This window comes from Parasteatoda tepidariorum, chromosome 11 (genome assembly GCF_982258835.1).
Source record: "Parasteatoda tepidariorum strain Cologne lab strain chromosome 11, Ptep-v5.0, whole genome shotgun sequence".
NCBI lineage: Eukaryota > Metazoa > Arthropoda > Arachnida > Araneae > Theridiidae > Parasteatoda > Parasteatoda tepidariorum.
In genome coordinates this window covers 90,906,710-90,926,805 of record NC_141765.1, presented here as the reverse complement: position 1 = coordinate 90,926,805, position 20,096 = coordinate 90,906,710, and the positions used below count along the sequence as shown (strand labels likewise).

At 30.6% G+C, this 20,096-nt stretch overlaps 1 protein-coding gene and 1 long non-coding RNA gene across 2 annotated transcripts in view; both read right to left on the bottom strand.

Annotated features, from left to right (window-relative positions):
* Positions 1-7,442, bottom strand: part of LOC107444575 (staphylococcal nuclease domain-containing protein 1) — a 65,263-nt gene extending 57,821 nt beyond the window's left edge. Inside the window, exons 1-2 of the mRNA XM_043041169.3 lie at positions 6,859-7,442; positions 4,327-4,470 (exon numbers count right to left, since the gene is read on the bottom strand). Coding sequence (XP_042897103.1) covers positions 4,327-4,470; positions 6,859-6,912 — 198 coding nt within the window. The 5' untranslated portion in view covers positions 6,913-7,442. The remainder of the gene's footprint in view (positions 1-4,326; positions 4,471-6,858) is intronic.
* LOC147801881 (uncharacterized) overlaps positions 1-20,096 on the bottom strand; it is a 287,387-nt gene that overhangs the window by 184,332 nt on the left and 82,959 nt on the right. The gene's annotated exons all lie outside the window — the stretch shown is intronic.

The following is a 20,096-nucleotide window of genomic DNA, read 5'->3' as shown; positions in this document are numbered from 1 at the left end:
CATTAGTATTAAAGAAAAAGTTTTACCCACACGTTGATAGATTTACAGAGTTCTTGGAGTTAACTATTATTATAACTTAAAAGTGAAAAATTAGTTCTTGTAATTTAATTGCTATATAACAAATTTTTATAACAAGAAAATTAATTAAATTTAAAATATTTAAAATTAATAAGAAATATCTAACTTTAAGAAAATTGGCCATGAAATATATATATATATATATATATATATATATATATATATATATATATATATATATATATATATATATATATATATATATATATATATATTATTAGATAATTTCATCTTTAATATAGGCAATAAACTGATAAATAATATTAATACACTTAATTAACAAGATATGTGTGTACAAATTTATTAAGAAAGATAAGGATAGTTAAATCTCTAATTCAAAATAAATTACATTACATAATAGGTTACACAGATTTCGCAATTCTGTATAAAACTAAAATATGGTTATTTTTTAAATAAGTTTTTTCTAAACATTTGTATCTCCTTGCCCAGTTTCTTCTAGTTTTTACCTCCAGTGTATTTTCTAACCGTCTGTGAACAGCCGACCCATTTTTTGGGTTTACGACGGTTAATGTTCAACTATGTAGCCTTGTAATTTTGAACCCAATCCAGAAAACAAGGGAACTCCTAGATCAAGTATTGCGAGAAATTTGCCTCCGTGGAGGACATTTTGATGGAACTAACCCGCATTAGCGTGACATGGAGAGGAAGACCACGAGAACCTCCCACGGTTAGCCTAACGGCAAGGAGACTAACCCATGATCCGACTACCACAGAGGATATTTAACGTCAGCGTTGTGGTCGGTGCAAGCCGGATACGGTATTCGTATCAACCAGCCATCGCCGGAGTTCGAACCTGGTTCACTTCATTGGAAGGTGAACGCTCTATCCCCTGAGCCATCACGGCTCCCTCCAGTGTATTGGAAGAAGCAGGTTTCTTCGAAAAGAAATCTCAACCCCGATGAAAACATATAGGAAATCTTAGTAGGAAAAAGTGTATATAGGAAGCACATTTATTAATAGTTAATTCTTTATATTTTAATGTCATTACTTTATTATTTTTCATCAAGCAATTATTTGATAGTTTATGTTGGCCCATATTTATCGTTTGCTGTCCCATGAAAAGTAAATAATCAAGGTTTTAAATTTTTTTTACAAGGTTTCCGATTACTTTAAATTTCTTAAACTTCCTTTTGAAAAGCATACATTAAGGATTATTAAAAAAAATTAAACGTTAAAATAAATATGATATCCTTAAACAGTAAAATAAGTTATTCAAAGGATTCCTATATAGCCAAATTTATTAAAATGCTAATTCAATTGGCATATTTTATCTAATAATTGATTTTGATGAGTCTATTTGATATTATAAAACATGTGCTTCACCTAATAAATTATCTGCAATCCTTTCTACATATTCAGTATTTATATTTGATTTCTACTTAATAATACTGGTATGCTAATTAAACAGAAAACAAAGCAAAATACATTGCACGCCTAAACCAAAGCAGTACGCAAAATTGCCCATCTGAATCCTCAAGAATTAAAACCATATATAAAAATTCATTGAAATATATCTGTCCATTATCATCATCACTACAATCTATGTGCTTATACTTCAAATTTCACTTAATGTAATTTAATTTAGCAACATAATTTCAGTGCGCATGATAAAACTAGACATTCTTCTTTCACTAAAGCTAAAAAATTATGTAAAATGAAAAGAAATTCTAATGCACATTTTTTATTATTTATTAAATAATTAAATAGACAGTAATGTTGATATCATTCTCAATATTTTTATTTTTTGAGTAAATAGAATTTTTGACATATTGAAAAAAAATTTTTATATGTATTTATAAAATTTTAATTCCTGTTTCTGATGTGTAGAACTAAATAAATGCATATTCTTATTTTCAATACTCTTATAACATAGATTAATGTTAATTAAAATAATGTGAATAAAATCAACTGGAATATATATATATATATATATATATATATATATATATATATATATATATATATATATATATACGTGAAAATGAAAAAAATTGGAGTGTCAAGAAATTGGATGTTTTACTATTATTTTTATTTGCTTTTATATTTTGAAATCTTTCTTAACTGGAATATATTAATTTCTCTTCCTTTTCTTTTAATTTAAAAAAAAAATTTGAAAGAATCAATTTAAAGTTATGTTGGGATAACAAATTTTTTCTAAAGGCTACAGCTATGTCAGAGATAATTCCCTGCATTAAATCCAAACTAGTATAAATAAATGAAAAAGATTAATAACTTCAACATTTTTAAAATCTAAAACTATTTGTTATAAAAAATTATTCAAAAAAAATTTTTTTCAGTTAACATAATAAATCTTCAAAATGAATTTGAAATATACTTTAAAATTAAGATTAACACGGTTAAAAAAATGAAAAGAAAATTATCTTTTAGGGGTTTATTTAACTATTTTTGTCTTTCCCCTTCAATGCTATTTGGTACAGGTGCGACAAAGACAAAATACTGCACATGCCTTTTTATTCAGTTTCATCTTTCAGCATAGAAACAAAACATAAGCCTACTCTTTGAGGAATTTCTTTGCATCCATAATTAATTCTACATTAAAGGCCTCATTAAAAGAAAAGTTAAGACAGTTTGTTTCAACATTGAACAAAACATGAAACACATTGAACATTGTTGAAACAAAACGTCAAAAAAAAGTCATAAATAGTCATTAAAGAAAATATCAGAATAAGAAATAAAACTCCTTCATTTAAATAAATTTTAAAAAAAAGCTAGGGTTAAATTTTATTGTGCTTAAATTTAGCCCACTTAAAGACTCCTTATAGTAAAATCGTTGTCATACAACATGCAAACATTGAATTAAAAAATAAACAGAAGTTATTAAAAAAACTTTTTTATGCACATTATACGGGTGCATTTAACAGAAGTAAGAAATGGTGGGGATGGAGTGTCAAATGAGAAAAAGGGGTCGCTAGTAAGCAGGGTTTGTTGATTTAAATCACAATTTAAATCAACTGATTTATATATATATATATATATATATATATATATATATATATATATATATATATATATATATATATATATATATATATATATATATATATTGATTTAAAAAAGTTAAATAAAAGTGTTTTTAATTGTTGATACTTTTATTATTTTCTATTCTTAGTTTTAAATTTTATATTAAATAAATTGCTGCATTAATAAATTTTAGTTAACGAAATTACTTTCTTTCTTGGTGTGTGTTAAATTCCAACACATTTGAAATTACATTTTTAAAAATCTTTTGAATCTTGAGATTGAAAGTACAGATTAAAGTAAACATTTAATGCTGTCTTAATATAAACTTGCATAGCTTTAGAAAGTAATTAATAAATATGAATTTTTTTCACAAAAAAATACAAATAATGTTAATTAAAATTCCACCTTTTGATTGAAAAAGCATGGAATTAAAATCTACATTATATTTCATTGGCGAAAAATGTATATTTCTAAAGCTTGAGGTTATCTTAAAAAGAAATTGCCCTAATATGCCAAAAATGGGGTTTACATACACTATTTCATTCAGTCTTTAAATTTCAATTCTGCATTTGTTTAAAAATGGTTGCTATGCATTCCAAGCTATGCATTATAATGAAAAATTGTTTTAGGTAGATAGAACTTCTAAAATATTGTAATAATATAGTTTTACATACCTGCCAACTTTTACGCATTTAGCGTAAAATTTTATTTCTATATTTAAAGAGATAGTAAAATGTATGCTTTCTATATGTTCCTTGCATTTATAAACTTAATTTATAATATTTTTGATCCACCACTATTTTTAAAAAAATTAAGCATATATAATAATATGTAATACTATTGCAGTAATCCGAATAAGCTTGTTCAAAATACAGCAAATATTTCTGCTTAAAATTGTAATTTAAATTTTATTTTACTATCACTGGGGAATATCATCCATGAAAGGATTGAAAGTTGGCAGGTATGGTTTTAATATTAATTTAATTTTGATTAAACATTCATAAAGTTTTTGTAATCATAAATCAAAGTTCTTACAGTGTATTTGAATAAAAGTCAAAAAAATCCAATTTAAATCAAAAAAAATCTGATTTAAATCAAAAAATCTGTTCTTTTTTTTTGTTTTCTTTCAATCAAAAAAAATCACTTTATTTTATTTAGTTGCCACACATACTGAGTAGCAACCACTAATCTTGTCCTTTACCCATATGATAGATAAGAATTTTTGCAATTTGATAAATATATTACCTCATCTTTTGTGCTCTCTGCTGTGGTTGTCGGTCGCCTGGCTAATTTTCCCGCTTGAATGCCAGTTAAAATAATAGTTATTTCATCAGGTGGTCCACTTCTTTTCGGCTGACCTTTAAGGACTATAGTATCTCCAGATATTACCTTTAAGGTAAAATATGCATAAACTGTTAAATGCAACATTAATTTTACATTTATCAGACAACTACAGATGCAAACAAATCTTAATTTTATAAGTTTTCACCAAGTGACAGTTTTACCCATAGATTAAATTGTCAAATACCTACTACCATCAAGAAATATCAAGGCATCAAATATTATGATTTATCTATATGAACATTATTAGTGACCTTTTAAAATTATATTGCCAAAAATGTTTCTGAATTTATTCAGAACTATGAAATAGCATTTTTAACATTCAAGCAATATGATAAAACATCCATTTTTCTCAAAAGTTATATCTTGAAAAAAATTTTATAATTGCAAAAAACTAAAACATTAAATTTTTTAAAAACAATATTTTTGTAGAAAAATTGGAACAATTTAGTTATTTTAAATGTACAGAAATTTTGATTGCCAAAATAAAACTTGTCTTCAAGATAAACAAAAGACTATCCCTGGAGTGAGCAGGTTTCAATAGATATAATTTTAGCAGATTGATACTATCCATACACAAAATAGTACACTCTCTTACCAAGATAAACATTATGAACACAAAATTTTGGGACAATTTAAAAATAAATTACAAATCTGTCTAAGTTTATAAACAACTGAAAGACTACTTACTTGTAATTCTTTTTAAAATTCAATACTAATTCCAATTACATAAAAAATAACTAGCAAAAAAAATGGAGCACTTGAGTTGTATCTAGATATAAGAAATTTTTAACACATGTGAACTTAGTTGTAAGTGTTATTGGCTATGGGCCTTCTCTTATCAGTCAATGAAATTGCAAAGTGATTGATGCAGTAGTTGAACTCTACTATTTGCTACACTTAGCCTAGACACATGCTGGAGCATGGACTCCACTTCCTAAAGAATTATATGTGCATGTAGTTCAGAAAAGAGCTAGTCTCGGCCTTAAGACATCAAGATTCAGCATCATCGACCAATTACAACTTGCATAAACTATTCTACAATAGGTGAAAAGTTTAATAGTAACTGGCTTCTTTCATCAGGAAAACATTGTCTCACGAGTGTGGTTATGTTACCACTCTCAATGAACGTCCCACATGGATTTTTTAAGAAGTCATCTATGAAGTGATTTAACTAGGTATAAACAACGAGCTCAGATTTGGCTGTTTGACACAATTATTGATCATATTTCCAACAATTAGTAAGGTTGCAAGTTTGCCTGAATTTCAATGAATTAGTGATATTTTATTGAAAAATCTGTGAATTTTACAAAATACTACAATTTCTGCAAAACTGTTTGAAAATGTAAGATATTATTTAGTTTAACTTTTAAAATACATTTTAACAGTAATTACTACTTTACTGAACCTGCAAAATTAATAATTAACAAAATATTTATGGAAATGTATCTATATAAAGATGAGAAAATAGAATGTACATATTATAGCAGGGTTCCCTCTTTTAACAAAGGAAAAATTAAGGACTTTTTCGAAAAAATCAGGGACTTTTTCAAAAAATTAAGGACCTTAAAAATAGCATGATTGTTTATCATCGAATATAACACTGGTGACAGTGTCAATTATTTACCTTTCTTAAAAAAAATTTATCAATAAAATAAATAAAAAACAATTTTATCATAATGTAAGTATTGATATACTTGCAGTTATTAACAGGGTTAGCCAAAGTAGGACCAAAAAATTTTCGCAAACCTGAGTTTGGTTGTTCTCTTTTAAATATTTTAAATTGTTGAAGGTTAACGACATTTATGAAACTAGTCCTCATTCCATTTTTAATGATTTCATTGAAATTTAATTTTTAAATTAAGTGCAGAAAATAAGATTTGCAATTATTTTCATATATTAAAATAAAAAAGAGTAAATAGAGAAATTTGGGAAAAACATTGTAAAAATTATTAAAACAAGTTTTAAATTTCGCTCTTAGACATGCATCACATATTCAGTTGTGGGCCAATCATGCTAAATATTCAGTTATGCTATAAAAATTCTTTCTTTTCAATTAATAAAATGTTTCATTTATAAGGGTATATATTAAGAGAATTAATACTAAAAAGTTGAATTGAAGTTTTGCATGAGAGTGGTTTTCTTAACTATGTCATGTTAAATTAGTCCTATTTCAAGTAAAAACAGGCCATACTAATACTCAAGCACCTTAAATAATTCCACTTTTTTTAATATATCAATTTCTAAAGTAAATACTAACATGAATGTTTTCTGACAATGAATTAAAATTATCATTCAAAAATTTCTAGACAGCATATTTAACGTTTAGTAATTAATCGTAACCTGTTAAATGATATTAATATTATTAAGGGGCTAAATCAAATTTTGTGAGGTCAGTGACCATTACCAATAAAAAGTTTTAATTTTCAGACTAACCTGCTTCACAATACCATAGCCAGTTTGAATCGGAACAGACTGCTGCGTTGTCATGATGAAAACCTTAAAGTTTTTTAGAGAAGTAATTCAATAAATATTGAATTTCACTCAATATGGAAGAACTGCTGATTGTAAGATTGAAATTTACTTACAATAAAAGTAAAATATTTTATTTAAAATAACAATAACATTTTATTTATGAACTATAGAAAGCGATGACACTATTTGTTCTTTAAGCTGCTTCGACAGTTTAATCAAAAACAATGTGGAATGAGAGAGACACTTTTGTGCCAACGTTTAAAATTTTTGATAACAACCAAATCAAACACGATAGCAGACGAGATGATGTGGCGTAACCGTAAACAAGTATAAGTGAAAGTAGAAGCTTAAAAGCTTTCCATATGAAACTCAACAATCGACAACAAAACTATATTTAAAATTCATGAAATGTTTTTTAAATACATAAAAATTAAACCAACACCATGTTATTTTTTAATTTCAAAAGATCAAAAAAAGTATGGAGTTCGATGCATCAAGCAAATGTTTTGGTAGCCAAGATTCTTTTACGTTAACCCTACAAATCTGTGCCGCGGTGGCATTGAAATTGGGGGAGTGCTAAGTCTGTTCTAACGCCAAATTTTGCCCGACTGGCGCCAAGCTATGTTGAAGCCACCGAGAGTCAAGGCCTCTCAGTAGGTTTGTGGCGTCGGACTCGGAAGTGCTAGCGAACCATAAGATAACGCGGTATTCAGATTTGTATTACAAAAAAACTATAATAAATAGTTCAAATTTCTTAACGACGTAAAATATTTTTGCTTTAACTATTTTAATAGCACTTAAATCTTCTTAAGTGGGGAATTTTTAGCATTTTATTAGAATAAATCAATGTTATTTATTACGTTATATAACTCATTAAAATGAACTTGTAGGACTGTTAAAAGCTTTTAATGAAGCTATATAATGTGTATTTCATAATAGAAAATTTTAATAATAATTTTTTCTTTTAATTTTAAGTCTTGATTCATCATAACTATTTTTAATATCAAAAGAATAAACCTCATTTAATTGCATAATTTATTATTTTCTACTAATAATCCAATATCAAATATTGGATTTAATCACATATTTGAAGCTTAGAAAAAATACATTTTAATTAGGAAACGAATACTAAACAAATAAAAATATGTCATATCATGGCAGAAAAGAGACAAATAAAGAAATTAAAATTTTATTGGTGCATTCATAAAATTGTAATTTTAAAATAGGTTCTAAAGAATTCTTTCAGAATCGTATGATATACGTTTAAATTCCAGATGGAAATAATCTAAACGTAAACACTGCAATTATCTACAAATAAACGTCGCATATAAACATAAAAATGGACAAAATAATTTAGCTAAGTTATAATTATAAAATAATAATAATAATAAATAAATTATGAATAAATTAGCGAAGTATTTCGAGACTTCAGATTGTAAAACTTTCAAATAGTATTCATTATTTTCAAAAATAAATATGATTTTTTTTTTTTTTTTTTTTGTTGATTATTATAAAAAAAAAAAAGTGCAGTATTTTCAAAACTTAAGTTTTTCTAACATATAAATTCATTGATGACAATCTTTCTTATAAGATTTGTTAAAAAAAAAATCGCAAAATAAATATTCCTCTAGAAAATTATTAATATAATATTCTGAGCAAAAATTGTTCAATAATAATAAAAAAATATGCTTGGTAAAGGACAAGAAAAATATTGCACAATTTTTAGGAACTGCATTTGAAATTGTCCACAGGTATTTCTTAAATCATAATTTTTTTTAAAAAATAAGATTAAAAAATATAAAAACATTTATTAAAATCATTTTTTTCCTGTTACTCAATAGGATACATTCACTAATTGATATACTTTATAATATAGATACATTTGAAAGAATCTGTATACATATGTATAAACTATTGTTTTAAAGCTTGTTTACATAAACTCTTCTAGATTTATAGGATAAACATAAAAATGTGAATAGCACATTTAATCTGGAGTAGACACAAAATTTATTTATCTTTAAGGGGACACTTCAGGTTCAAAATGATTTTTTTAAAATATCAACCAATTTTAATGAAAATTTCATAGATTGTGAATAAAGCATTTAGAAAGATATTCCCAAAATTTGAAGCAAAAATATTAATTTGTTGAAAAGTTATAATTTTTTTAATAATTTATCCTCAAGTTAAATTACTAAATGTTCCAATATTTCAAAATGTTTCCTGCGCATGAGTTTTTATCGTAGCTGTATGAAACTCATTTATATTACAGTTTGAATAAGTATAAATAAAATTGGATATGTTTGAACAACTTAGCACTTAATTTTAAACATATAAAAAATTAAAATATCATAGTCTTTATATAATTTTTAAAAATTGAAATTTGAATAACAATTTAAAGTAATTTAAAAAATATTCAGTGAGTATTCAGCTTTTATTTATATCACATTGGTTACGGAACATTAGGCCAATCATATATATGAGAAAAAAATAAAGATTTATTCAAAACTCATGCGCAAGGAACTTTTCGAAGTTTGAATATTATCGTAAAAAACAACATTGAGAAAAAACAGTTTAACTATAAAAACAGACAGTTTACATAACCTTGTTTACAAATCTTGAAATGCTTATAACTTTGCAGAAAATGACTGAAATTGAAAAATTTTTCTTTTAAATTGTAGCTAGATATAACTATTATTTTTTGAAACAAAAATTGAAAAAAGTATAATTTGGTCGATTTTTGGGTTTTTCATCGTGAAGTGTCCCCGATTGCAAGAATCTAAATTAAATTTTTTAAAAAAAAAATAATAATAATGATAAAGACAATGTTTAATTTTTAGTTTTAGAATAGATTTTAGGGGAGTTCGAAAAATAATAAAGAAAATAATAACGTAACAATTTAATTTTTTTTTTTTTTTTGCCAAATTCGTACAAAAAAATATTACAAGGAGAAAATTTTCATTAGATAATTTTAGGGAAAACTAACATATTTTAAGCAATATTAATTAAAATAATAACATTAATTAAATAATAATAAATAATATTAATTAGAAAGTTTTAAGATACACAAAGGCAATTTATCTGCGTTAGAAAGATTCATACCAAAGCGCATAACTATCAGTTTCATTAATATTCACTTAAAATTAAAGTATACAAAAATTAAAATGGCTAACAATGAATTAAATTACTTTTTCATTAATTTTCTCCTTCTGATAAAGATTTTTCAGTGTGAAAGTAGTAAAATTTTGTTTCATAGTATTCAAATAGTTTATGGAACTGGCGGCAAGTTTTGACAGTAAACTGGCAACAATTTATTTTCTGATTTCTTTGAATCTTTAATTTCTGGGAAAAGGACCTAAAGCAGGTACGTGCACCCCCCCCCCCAGGAACGTCTTGATAACACGCTGGGCCCCCGGGCACAGAAATGCTTTGGAACCTTATAACATTTCATACAACTTAAAATCGAACTAAAGAACTTCGCATACACGAAATAGAGCATTTCAACATATGCAATAATTTGAACAAATTTAAATACATTTTAATTTAATTGTATTAAATTTGTTTTTAGTAGACACGAAAAAACTAAATTCACATAAAAACTTCATTGGAACGTAGAAAAATAGATTTCGGTTGCTTTTATTAAGTTTCCCTGATGATAAACTGTTCAAATTATTGTTGTTTGCATGATAATCAATCACTATTTGTAGAAAGAAAAACAAATTACACACTTTATACAACAGAATATATTTATCTTAAAAAAGTATGTAAGGCAATTTTGTTGATTTTTTAGCTCTCTTTTAAATACAATTTATAAAAAGTGAGATTCTTAATGGCCCCCTGAGTGCCTGGGGGCCTCGGGCTTTCCCGGTGGTGCCCATGCGAAAGACGGTACTCGCCCCACCCCAAAAAATTTCCATGCCATCAGATTCTTTTTTTTGCGTTTTTTCTTTAAGCCATTAAAATGTTATTTCTCCTTTACTAAAAATTTTGATAGTTTTTATGTAATTTAGAATAATATGATTTAATATAACATAATATAATTTAATATGATTTAGCGAATTTTATTTAAGTATTATTATCATTGTATTTACGTGTTATTGTCTTTACTAAGTTTGTGATTGAAGTTAGTAATTTTTTATGAATGATATCTTCTGTTTTAATTATGTTTATTTTCTATTAACATAGTGAAGTAATTTTTAAAGATACATTTTCGCTTTTATTGCTATAATAGCTTAATACTGATTTAACATTTTTCATAATTTTAAATAATTTACAGCACGTTCGAATTCAAAATTCGCATTCTAATTTGTTTCAAAGATTAATTTTTTAGTAAAATTTGATAGATTATGTTGAATGTTCTTAGAATTTTTAACCAATACATACCATTTTCATACGATATATCCCTTTTTTATCTCTAATTAATTTGAAATCTAGCGTGCGATTTTTTTTCTATTTATTGCATTAAATACATAACGATATTAGTATCAGATTACACAATAGCAAGGGGAACCCCAGTGATCTGTCCCCCCGTCTCCTCTTTCTTTTCTCCTCCTTTCTCTTCCCCCTTGTCATGGTTCCGAATTTACTGGTGAGGGCTTTTCGTCTGCGTTCGATAACCACCCTGTTGTAACGGACCCAGATGGGAAGAAACCACCCTCGTGTTTGCCATGCGTGGAGACCCGTGTCTCTGAAAAAGGAGATCCTGGCAGTTGAGGGGCTTCCTGGTACCCCAACACACTGCTTTGGCCCGTGCTTCAGGTAAACGGGAGATGCATATTAGCCTGTATGCATCTATCAGCTAGTCACGAATGTCATCTGTTGGCTAGGGTCAATCCCAGGGTCACCTACTGGGCATCTCGTTAAGGATGGAGGCTGCCTCAGGGGTGACTCGCGGTCGTATAACTATTGGTCAGCAGCGGTGTTAAGTAACAGATTACATTCTGTTACTTGCATCCCCTTAGCTGGACTCCATCGTGGATTATGCAGCTGGTAGTCGAAATGGTTTTTTTTATTTTCTATGACTGAAAATAGTAAGGTGTTCAGTTCCGCACATCATAGAAAAAACAGCGGAGCAACCCCTTTACCATATGATTACGCTAAATACTACATAATTAAACTAACGAATCCTGAAGTACCAAATACTTTATTTACTAAAGTTTCTCTCTTCTTGTTTCACAAGGTCCTAATTTCCGTTTCAGGAGAGTTAGCCTCTGTGAAGGAACTACATTCCGGTGACTTGTTAATACAAATCACATCACAACAGGAAGACAATTAGTCAGAAACGTGCACAACCTTATGGTCATTTGCAGTTGATGTTACACCTCATAAATCACTCTCAACACCTGTCGAGGTGTTATATCAGAGGCGGAATTCATCAATGATTTGAAGGAAATACTTATAGAAGAACTGAAAGAACAAAATGTCATTGCTGTCTGTAAGATAAGGATTCGCAGGGATGGAAAACTCATCCCTACGAAACACCTTATTCTTACTTTTAATACACCAAAACTACCGTCTTTAATCATAATGGTTTGGCATAACTTCCCGGTTAGACCTTATGTCCCAAACCCTTTGAAATGTTTTCAATGTCAAAGGTTTGGGCATTCAAAAACATCTTGCCGAGGTCAACCTGTCTGTGCTCGTTGTTCTGGTGCCGACCATGATGACGATTCCTGTGAGTTGCCACCCCTATGCATTAACAGCAAGGATCTTTTAATCAGCATACTTTTAATTGCTCATATTTCTCTCATCTTAAACATACTACCATCTACAGTTCATGGCTCACTTTATGTTGACGATTTAAAGGTATCATGCTCAGGATCAGACATGAAAGTAATTGAGCGGCAACTTCAACAGAGTGTAAATAAAATAGTGGAGTGGGGCGAACTAAATGGCCATACAATTTCCTCCTCTAAAAGTTCATGCATGCATTTCTGTCGGTTGCGTCAATAACTCTGTCATACCTGTTGTTGAGAACACGAAATTTCTTAGGCAGATATTTAACAAAAAACTTAACTATTTGCCTCATATCAAACAACTTAGAAAACGATGCGAGAAGGCTTTAAACATATTACGAGTGTTTTCAAATACGTCCAGGGGAGCAGATCGCATTACCCTACTGCGAATATATCAAGCGCTAATATTTTTGCTTCCTGATTACTAAAGCCCGGAATTTCAGGCAATAAAAAATGCAAAAATAGGCAGGCAAAAAGGCATTTAAAAAGCTTGAAATAGGCACTTAAAAAAGGCACTTAAAATTGGAGCAAAATGGTAGTTGGTAATGTTTAAAAGCCCATATAGGTATCCAAGGTATAAAAAAAGTTGCTAGAAGTATCCAGCATACCTACATATTCATTTCACTCGACTGTCGTAGCAATAGTACAAAAGAAGTGGACATAATTGCACAAAAAAAAACCTCAACTGCGTAGGTGCGAAATAAAAATTGAAAACTCGTACTTACAATAATATTGTATGCAGATTTATTCTGATGATTGGTTGTTGTTGCACATCACAACTAGATGCTTTCTCAAATTTTCGAAATAGAAATTTTGTCTCCTGTCAGTCAATATAGTTTTAAACAAAGAGAAGGATCTTTCTACTTCGACAGAAGTTATGGGCGCGTACCTAAAACAACTTGCCATGGTAGGAGATATGGTAAGTTCAACTGTAGTATCACCAGAAAGTACTTTTGCAATGTCCTTGATGCATTCAAAGTCTGTATTTGCAGAGATGACGTTTTCACATTTCTTCCTTATTATGTCACCAGATGGTCCAGGCACAGACATTAGTTCTTCAATAGTATTGTCGAAAATCTTTAGTGACTCGGATAAAGACATATTTCTTTTTTCCATGTGTTCAATAGCTCCAGGGAGCTTCCCAAAATAAGTTGAAATAAAAGTCAGTTCATTTTTAATTTTAGAACTGCTAAGCAGATTTTTACTTTTTCTTATAGATATGGCTTCTTCATCCGAAAAGCTGGTAAGGACTCGAGTAACTTCCTCAAAATTTGTGCAGTAGTATGAGACTGCTGAAATCCATGTTCCCCATCTCGTAAGGATCGGTTTAGGAGGTAATTGAATGTCTGGTGCAATTTCTTCGAACACTTGAACTCTTGAAGGGGCTTTCACAAATACTTTTTTCACACTAGAAACAAGCGAGTCTACCTCAGGTTAGAGACCTCTTACTTCCTCTGCTATCCTGTGCAATGCATGAGCAAGGCACGTTAGATGGATCATATTAGGAAATAAAACTTTTATGGCATTTCCAGCTTTTTTCATGTAGGAGGCTGCATCTGTAAAAAATAATAATAGCACTCTTTCATGCTCAGTACCATTTGGCCAAAGTAAAGCCAGTGCATTAGTGAACAACTGTGCAATTGTAGTACTGTTAGTCTTTTACAACTGTTCAGATGTCAACAAAAAGATTTTATGTTTTTCAAATGGGTCTATAACACCAACAATAACATTCGCAACATATCGTCCAGTTACATCTGTCGTTTCATCTATAGATAGCCATGTTTTTCGTTCCGATTTCATTTTGAATAGTTTTAAGAACTTCGGTATAATAGTCATCTAAATAAGTTTTCCTTAAAGTTGATTCACAGGGCACACTTTGATTCGTATATTTTTGCAAAAAAGCTCGTATACTTTTATTTTCAAGTTTCCACAGCGGAATGCCGGCATCTACAATTGATCTGCATAAATCCATTGCAAATTCCGATTTGCGAGAAGATAATTGAAAACAGGTGGGAATCAGAGTCGGTGTTTTCCCATCTTTTGCTGTTTTATGCTTAGATGTCTCCAAGTGCTGAGATATAAAATACTTCTTCTCAAAATTTACTGACTTCTCGCATGCCTTACAAAACAGAATGCTCCCATCAGTAGAAAACACATCCGACCCAAATTCTTTCACAAAACTGTCCAGTTTTTTGCTTGTGCAGGCTTTTACTTTAGGCATTTTAGAAATAACTAGTAGTACTAGAAAACTTTTTCGTGCTCCTGCTACAATGTGCTCAACCAGCTTGGTGAATTCGTTTTGTAGATAAGAGAGCATACGAGTTATTCGATGGTGTAGGCTATATGGGCCGTAAGTAAGAATAAATTCTATTGACTGTAAGTAAAAATAACTCCAATCTTTTCACTCCCTTTCTCTCTCTCCTTGCAAAGCGCATCGGGCGAAGGTGACGCCACGTTTTCTGACGCCACGACGAAGAGAAAATATTAATAAGATAAGAGGAATAAAGTCCTAATCTCTATAAATGCATTACAATACGTCGGATGACAGTCAACCATTTCTGTACTTCAAAATTTCTTCATTTTGCGTTTATGCTCGGTCAAAAGCACAAAAAGCTTTGCAGAAAAATTTTAAATTAGACAGAAGTAGGCATTTATGAACAAAAGGAACGAAAAAGGCATTTTCAGAAGAAAACGTTTAAAAAAGGCAGAAAAGGGCATTTATGGCATTTTGCCTGAACTTCCGGGCTCTACTGATTACGCATGCGCGGTATATGGCACTGATTCCGCTTCTAACTTAAGACGCTTGGATACAGTGCATCATACTGCCTTGCGTATATGTAGTGGCGCCTTCCGCATTTCCCCTGTTGAAAGCCTTTATGCTGTCTGTAATCAATTACCTCCAGATCTACGCCGTATGCAGTTGCCCCTGACTTATTTCTTACGCGTTAAGTCATCTGCCACGTATCCTCTGCTGGGTGATTTTACACTGTCACGTTTGATGAGGTTTTATGAAGCTTGTCCTTCTCATATTCGCCCTTTTAACGATCACGATTCACCATCGTAATCAGTTGAGCATTTGCTTATACCATGTATGGACCATCTCCCAATACCAGTTTGATTCTCAATTTGTTGCATATAATAAAGCTCAAAGTGTCTCCTATTATATTTCAGCAACTCTTCAGTTCTCATCGTCATCAGTTTTCTCAATACGTTCCGATATTTACAGATGGCTCAAAATTTCTTGGACATGTCGGTTGTATCGTCATCGTTACTGATTCCATGTACAATTTTAAAATTCCTGATGTTTGTTCAATTTTCACGCCCGAAGCTGTAGCTATTCTTTTAGCTCTGCGATTAATCTCATCACAGCCAGCCAGAAAATATTGAATTTATTCAGATAGTTTGAGCGTGTTGCGCCAATTGGGACATTTTGAAGAGTTGACTCACCCAATTTTAAATTTTATACAACATTTGTTAAACTATTTTCATAAAATTGGGTTTGATATTTTATTTTGTTGGGTCCCAAGTCATGTCGGAATCCCTGCCAATGACTTGGCTTATGTTGCTGCACGATCTGCTACAAACCCTTTTTCTCTGCCCATGCCTTACTCAGATATAAAACGCATGTAAGACAGCTAATAAAGTCTCTATGGTTGCAACAGTGGGATGTCCAAATCAATGATAAATTACACACTATCAAAATTGATTTGGATCTATTGCCTCTGTTACGTAATCGTAGGGCAGACGTCAAGCTCACTCGTCTCCGAATCGGCCACACTCGATTGACCCATCTTCACTTGCTGTTTGGTGAACCCCCTCCTCACTGCAATACTTTCAATGAGGCCGGGATATCCTGGTCGGTAGGGAGCTGGGCCCATATCCAAGAGGTCGTGGGTTCGATCCTCGCCGGCCGAAGACTCCCCGTGTAGTAAATGGTGACAAATGCACGTTAAATCTGTCGAGTCTCAAAGTTCTCCATGTTCCCACAACAAATCAATACCTCTGGGGGTACTGATCCAGGAGTTTCCTTGTCTTCTGGATTGGTTCAAAATTACAAGGCTACGGAGTTGAACGTAAGTAGTCGTAAACTCATGAAATTGGGTCGGCTGTTCAACGACGGTTATAAAATAAAATACTTTCAATGTTTTACTCTCCGTCCGTCACATTTTAATTCTTCCCATGTTTTAACCGTCATCGTTTTACCTTTTTCGGTAGTTATATTTTATGCATAAAAGATATGTTAAATAAAGCGTATCATCCTAACATCTTTGCATTTCTATGCGTGATTGGTATTTTATATTGCATATAACAGCTTTAACCCAATTTTATTCGCTTTATATTTTATTACAACGTACCGCTTAAACCTGTTTTATGCAATTTTAATCAATTTACCCCTATGTCTGATTTTATTGACTTCTGAATGTTTTGCGTGCCATGTGTCGTTTTAACAATATAATGTATTTTGGCAAAACAAATATGCTTTATCTTACATTTTTTAGAGGAAAAAACCGTTTGTTTGGTGCAGCATGTCCTTTTTTGAACTGTATGCCATTAAACCCTACATTCAACTCAATTCAGATCACTTTTTAGCATTGGCGAAGCTCAAATCTCGCTCCAAAATCTGTGTGCTTTAGTTTTTATCCTAGGGAAAGTAGCATATGTATTTCCCTCTATTTTATTAGATCTCAGGGAAACATTAATAGTTATAATTGGTGTATTAAATAGATCGCGCGATTCCCACAAAGAGCAAAGGGAAAAATTTCTAACTTTTAATTAATGCATACTTGAACCAAAAGTAGATTAATAGACAGGATGTGAATTTTAAAGTGTGAGAAAGTGCGCTTTGTTTTGAATAATAAATTAAGAAAAGGATTTACAGAAATGGAATAACATAAAAGTATTAATTAAACCTTTTTATGTTTAACATCTAAAATAATAGCTTAATAGAATTAAATGGATTTTAAAACTGAACCTAAAAAGAATTATATTTTAACTGTAGACTAGCCCTTCTAACAGATGGGAACTTTAAATAATCTCTTTCACATAACTAACTTAGCTCTTAGTGTATATATTAACTTTCATTGAATAGCGATGTAATCTTTATTTATAAAATGAGTCCATACTACGCAGTAAAATATCTTAATGAAGCCGAATTCCCATTCAAATCAATAAATATTTTGAGATATTAATTCATCTTCATCCGGTCGTATGATCTAATGGCGTCAATTCTAACAAAGAAGTCTAGATATTATAGTTCACATGACATGAAAGAGTAACCATACGGTACATGTAGAAAAGCACACTTGTTTTTGGAAATGGCCTAGTAAATTTGTGCCTAGGAGCTTTGCTCCATGTATATAATTTGTAAATCGGGCATAAGTTAAAAATGAAAAAAATTTTAAGTATAAAACTTGTTTTACGTCTCGGTTACTCTGGGCAAAGCAATCCTTTCACTAATTAGAAGCCTAGACAAATTTATGTAAAAACAGTCTTTAATTGCAATTATATTTCGAAATATTTCGTAATTTTAATCACACAAATGAGTTTGAAATACCTTTCACTTATGCACCTTTTTCATTTATACAACGATTTTTAAAGGTCCCAGTACATTAGATAGGAAAATAATGATAATCATCCTCCGTTTATGCGTCGTTCTAAAAATAAAATTTTCTATTATGAGGCCGAAATTTTAGGCTAACATTTTAATTTTTTTCTTTAAGTATTTTTTCTTTTTTTTTTCTAAAAAAAAAAGGTTTTGGATTAAAAATTGAAGCAAATAAGCAATCCTTGTTACAGATAAATATGTTGTTAGATCCTATTGAATATTTCACTTTTCATCCCCCTGGGACCTTTCATGCCCATTCATCTTTCAAGCCCATTCATCTTTCAGAAGCTAATCCTTCCTCTTGCCCAGAGGTTAGTTTTACTCCCATGCTGTTTCCTAGAAGAAAAAGAGACACCTGGAATAAGAAAGATGACAGAGACCGCGATCACTTTTTTGTAGTCAGATGGGCCTCTTGGAGATGGTCTGTTCCTTTATTAAGCCTCCTATTATTCAGACCATCCTGGAGATGGTCTGAATAAAAGGAGACGGTCTGTTTAGTGACAGTAGTAATCAAACAACCTATTGCGCAACATATTATGACGTCAAGTACTTACCTTAAAAATTGCAATTTAATTCTGCTTCTGAAACTCCCTTATCCCATTTATATGATCTAGAAAACATTGTTTTTGAAATACGTCGGCAAAATCAAATAAAAACATGTATTAAGGATTATTTTGCAAAAAATTAAATTGTCTATAGGTATGTTAAATTTTTTTCTTTCTATAGTTATAGTAAATACCAAAACAGTATAAATATTAACATTTAATCTTTAGAAACATATTTATTCATATTGCCACTGCAATTTACAATGCGTTTTAGAGCTTTGATGTTGTTGTTTGCAAATTTACGTCACGCTAGAGCTGCACAATGGGCTATTGGCGACGGTCTGGGAATCATCCCGGAGGATGATCCGAAGACATGCCATCACAATTTTGATTCTCTGCGGAGGGGATGGCACCCCCGCTTCGGTAGCCCGACGACCTGCGCGCGAAGTCGAGCACTTTACGGTAGCACAGTTTAGCGAGGACCAATACCGCGCACCCTCGGTCCCTACACAGACTGATCCAAGTGGTCACCCAACCACACACTGACCGCAGCCAGCGATGCTTGACTTCGGTGATCTGCTGGGAACCGTGTCTTAACGATCAGCCCACTGCGGGACTTTAGAATTTTGAAGTTTTTCACTTATGCGTCTTTTTCACTTATGCGCTTTTTTCTGTTGGCCCCTTACACCGGTGCATAAGTAAGAGTTCACCTTATAACTCATTATATTTACCTAAACTGGAAATAGAATATTGTTTAAAAATACACTTAGATATCGAGAAAAAAGAAATAAAAAAATTGAGTAGCTTGAATAACTTTTTATTTATCTATTTAATAATAATTTATCCTATTTTTGAACCTAAATATAATCAATATACAGTAGAGTGCGATTATCAGATTTAATGTGAAACACAATCTAACTTAGATAACCGAAAAACTTGCTTAGAGCGAAGAATATAAAAAAGGAAAGAGAAAGAGTATAGTACGGGAGCCCCCCGTAGGCTTAGAATGAGCTACATTCGAAAAGATTTAAATATTGACTCTTTTGAGGAACATACAGTTAAACTCTGTATCCCCTTCTTTAATGTGCGCGTAAATGTACTACGTGTAACTGTAACCAACTTTTCAATTTCAAGCTTATTAGAGATAATTGTCTATACAGCCCGGCAACAGTTTTTTGCTCATCAGACGCAGTTCTATCTAAAAGATTCAACTAGTTATAACTAGTTATTTACATATTACTTACTTCATTTCCTTAAATCAATGTTCCTGCCTGTGCACCTGAGAACCGGCAAGAGGGAAGGCGAGGCAGGCAGGCA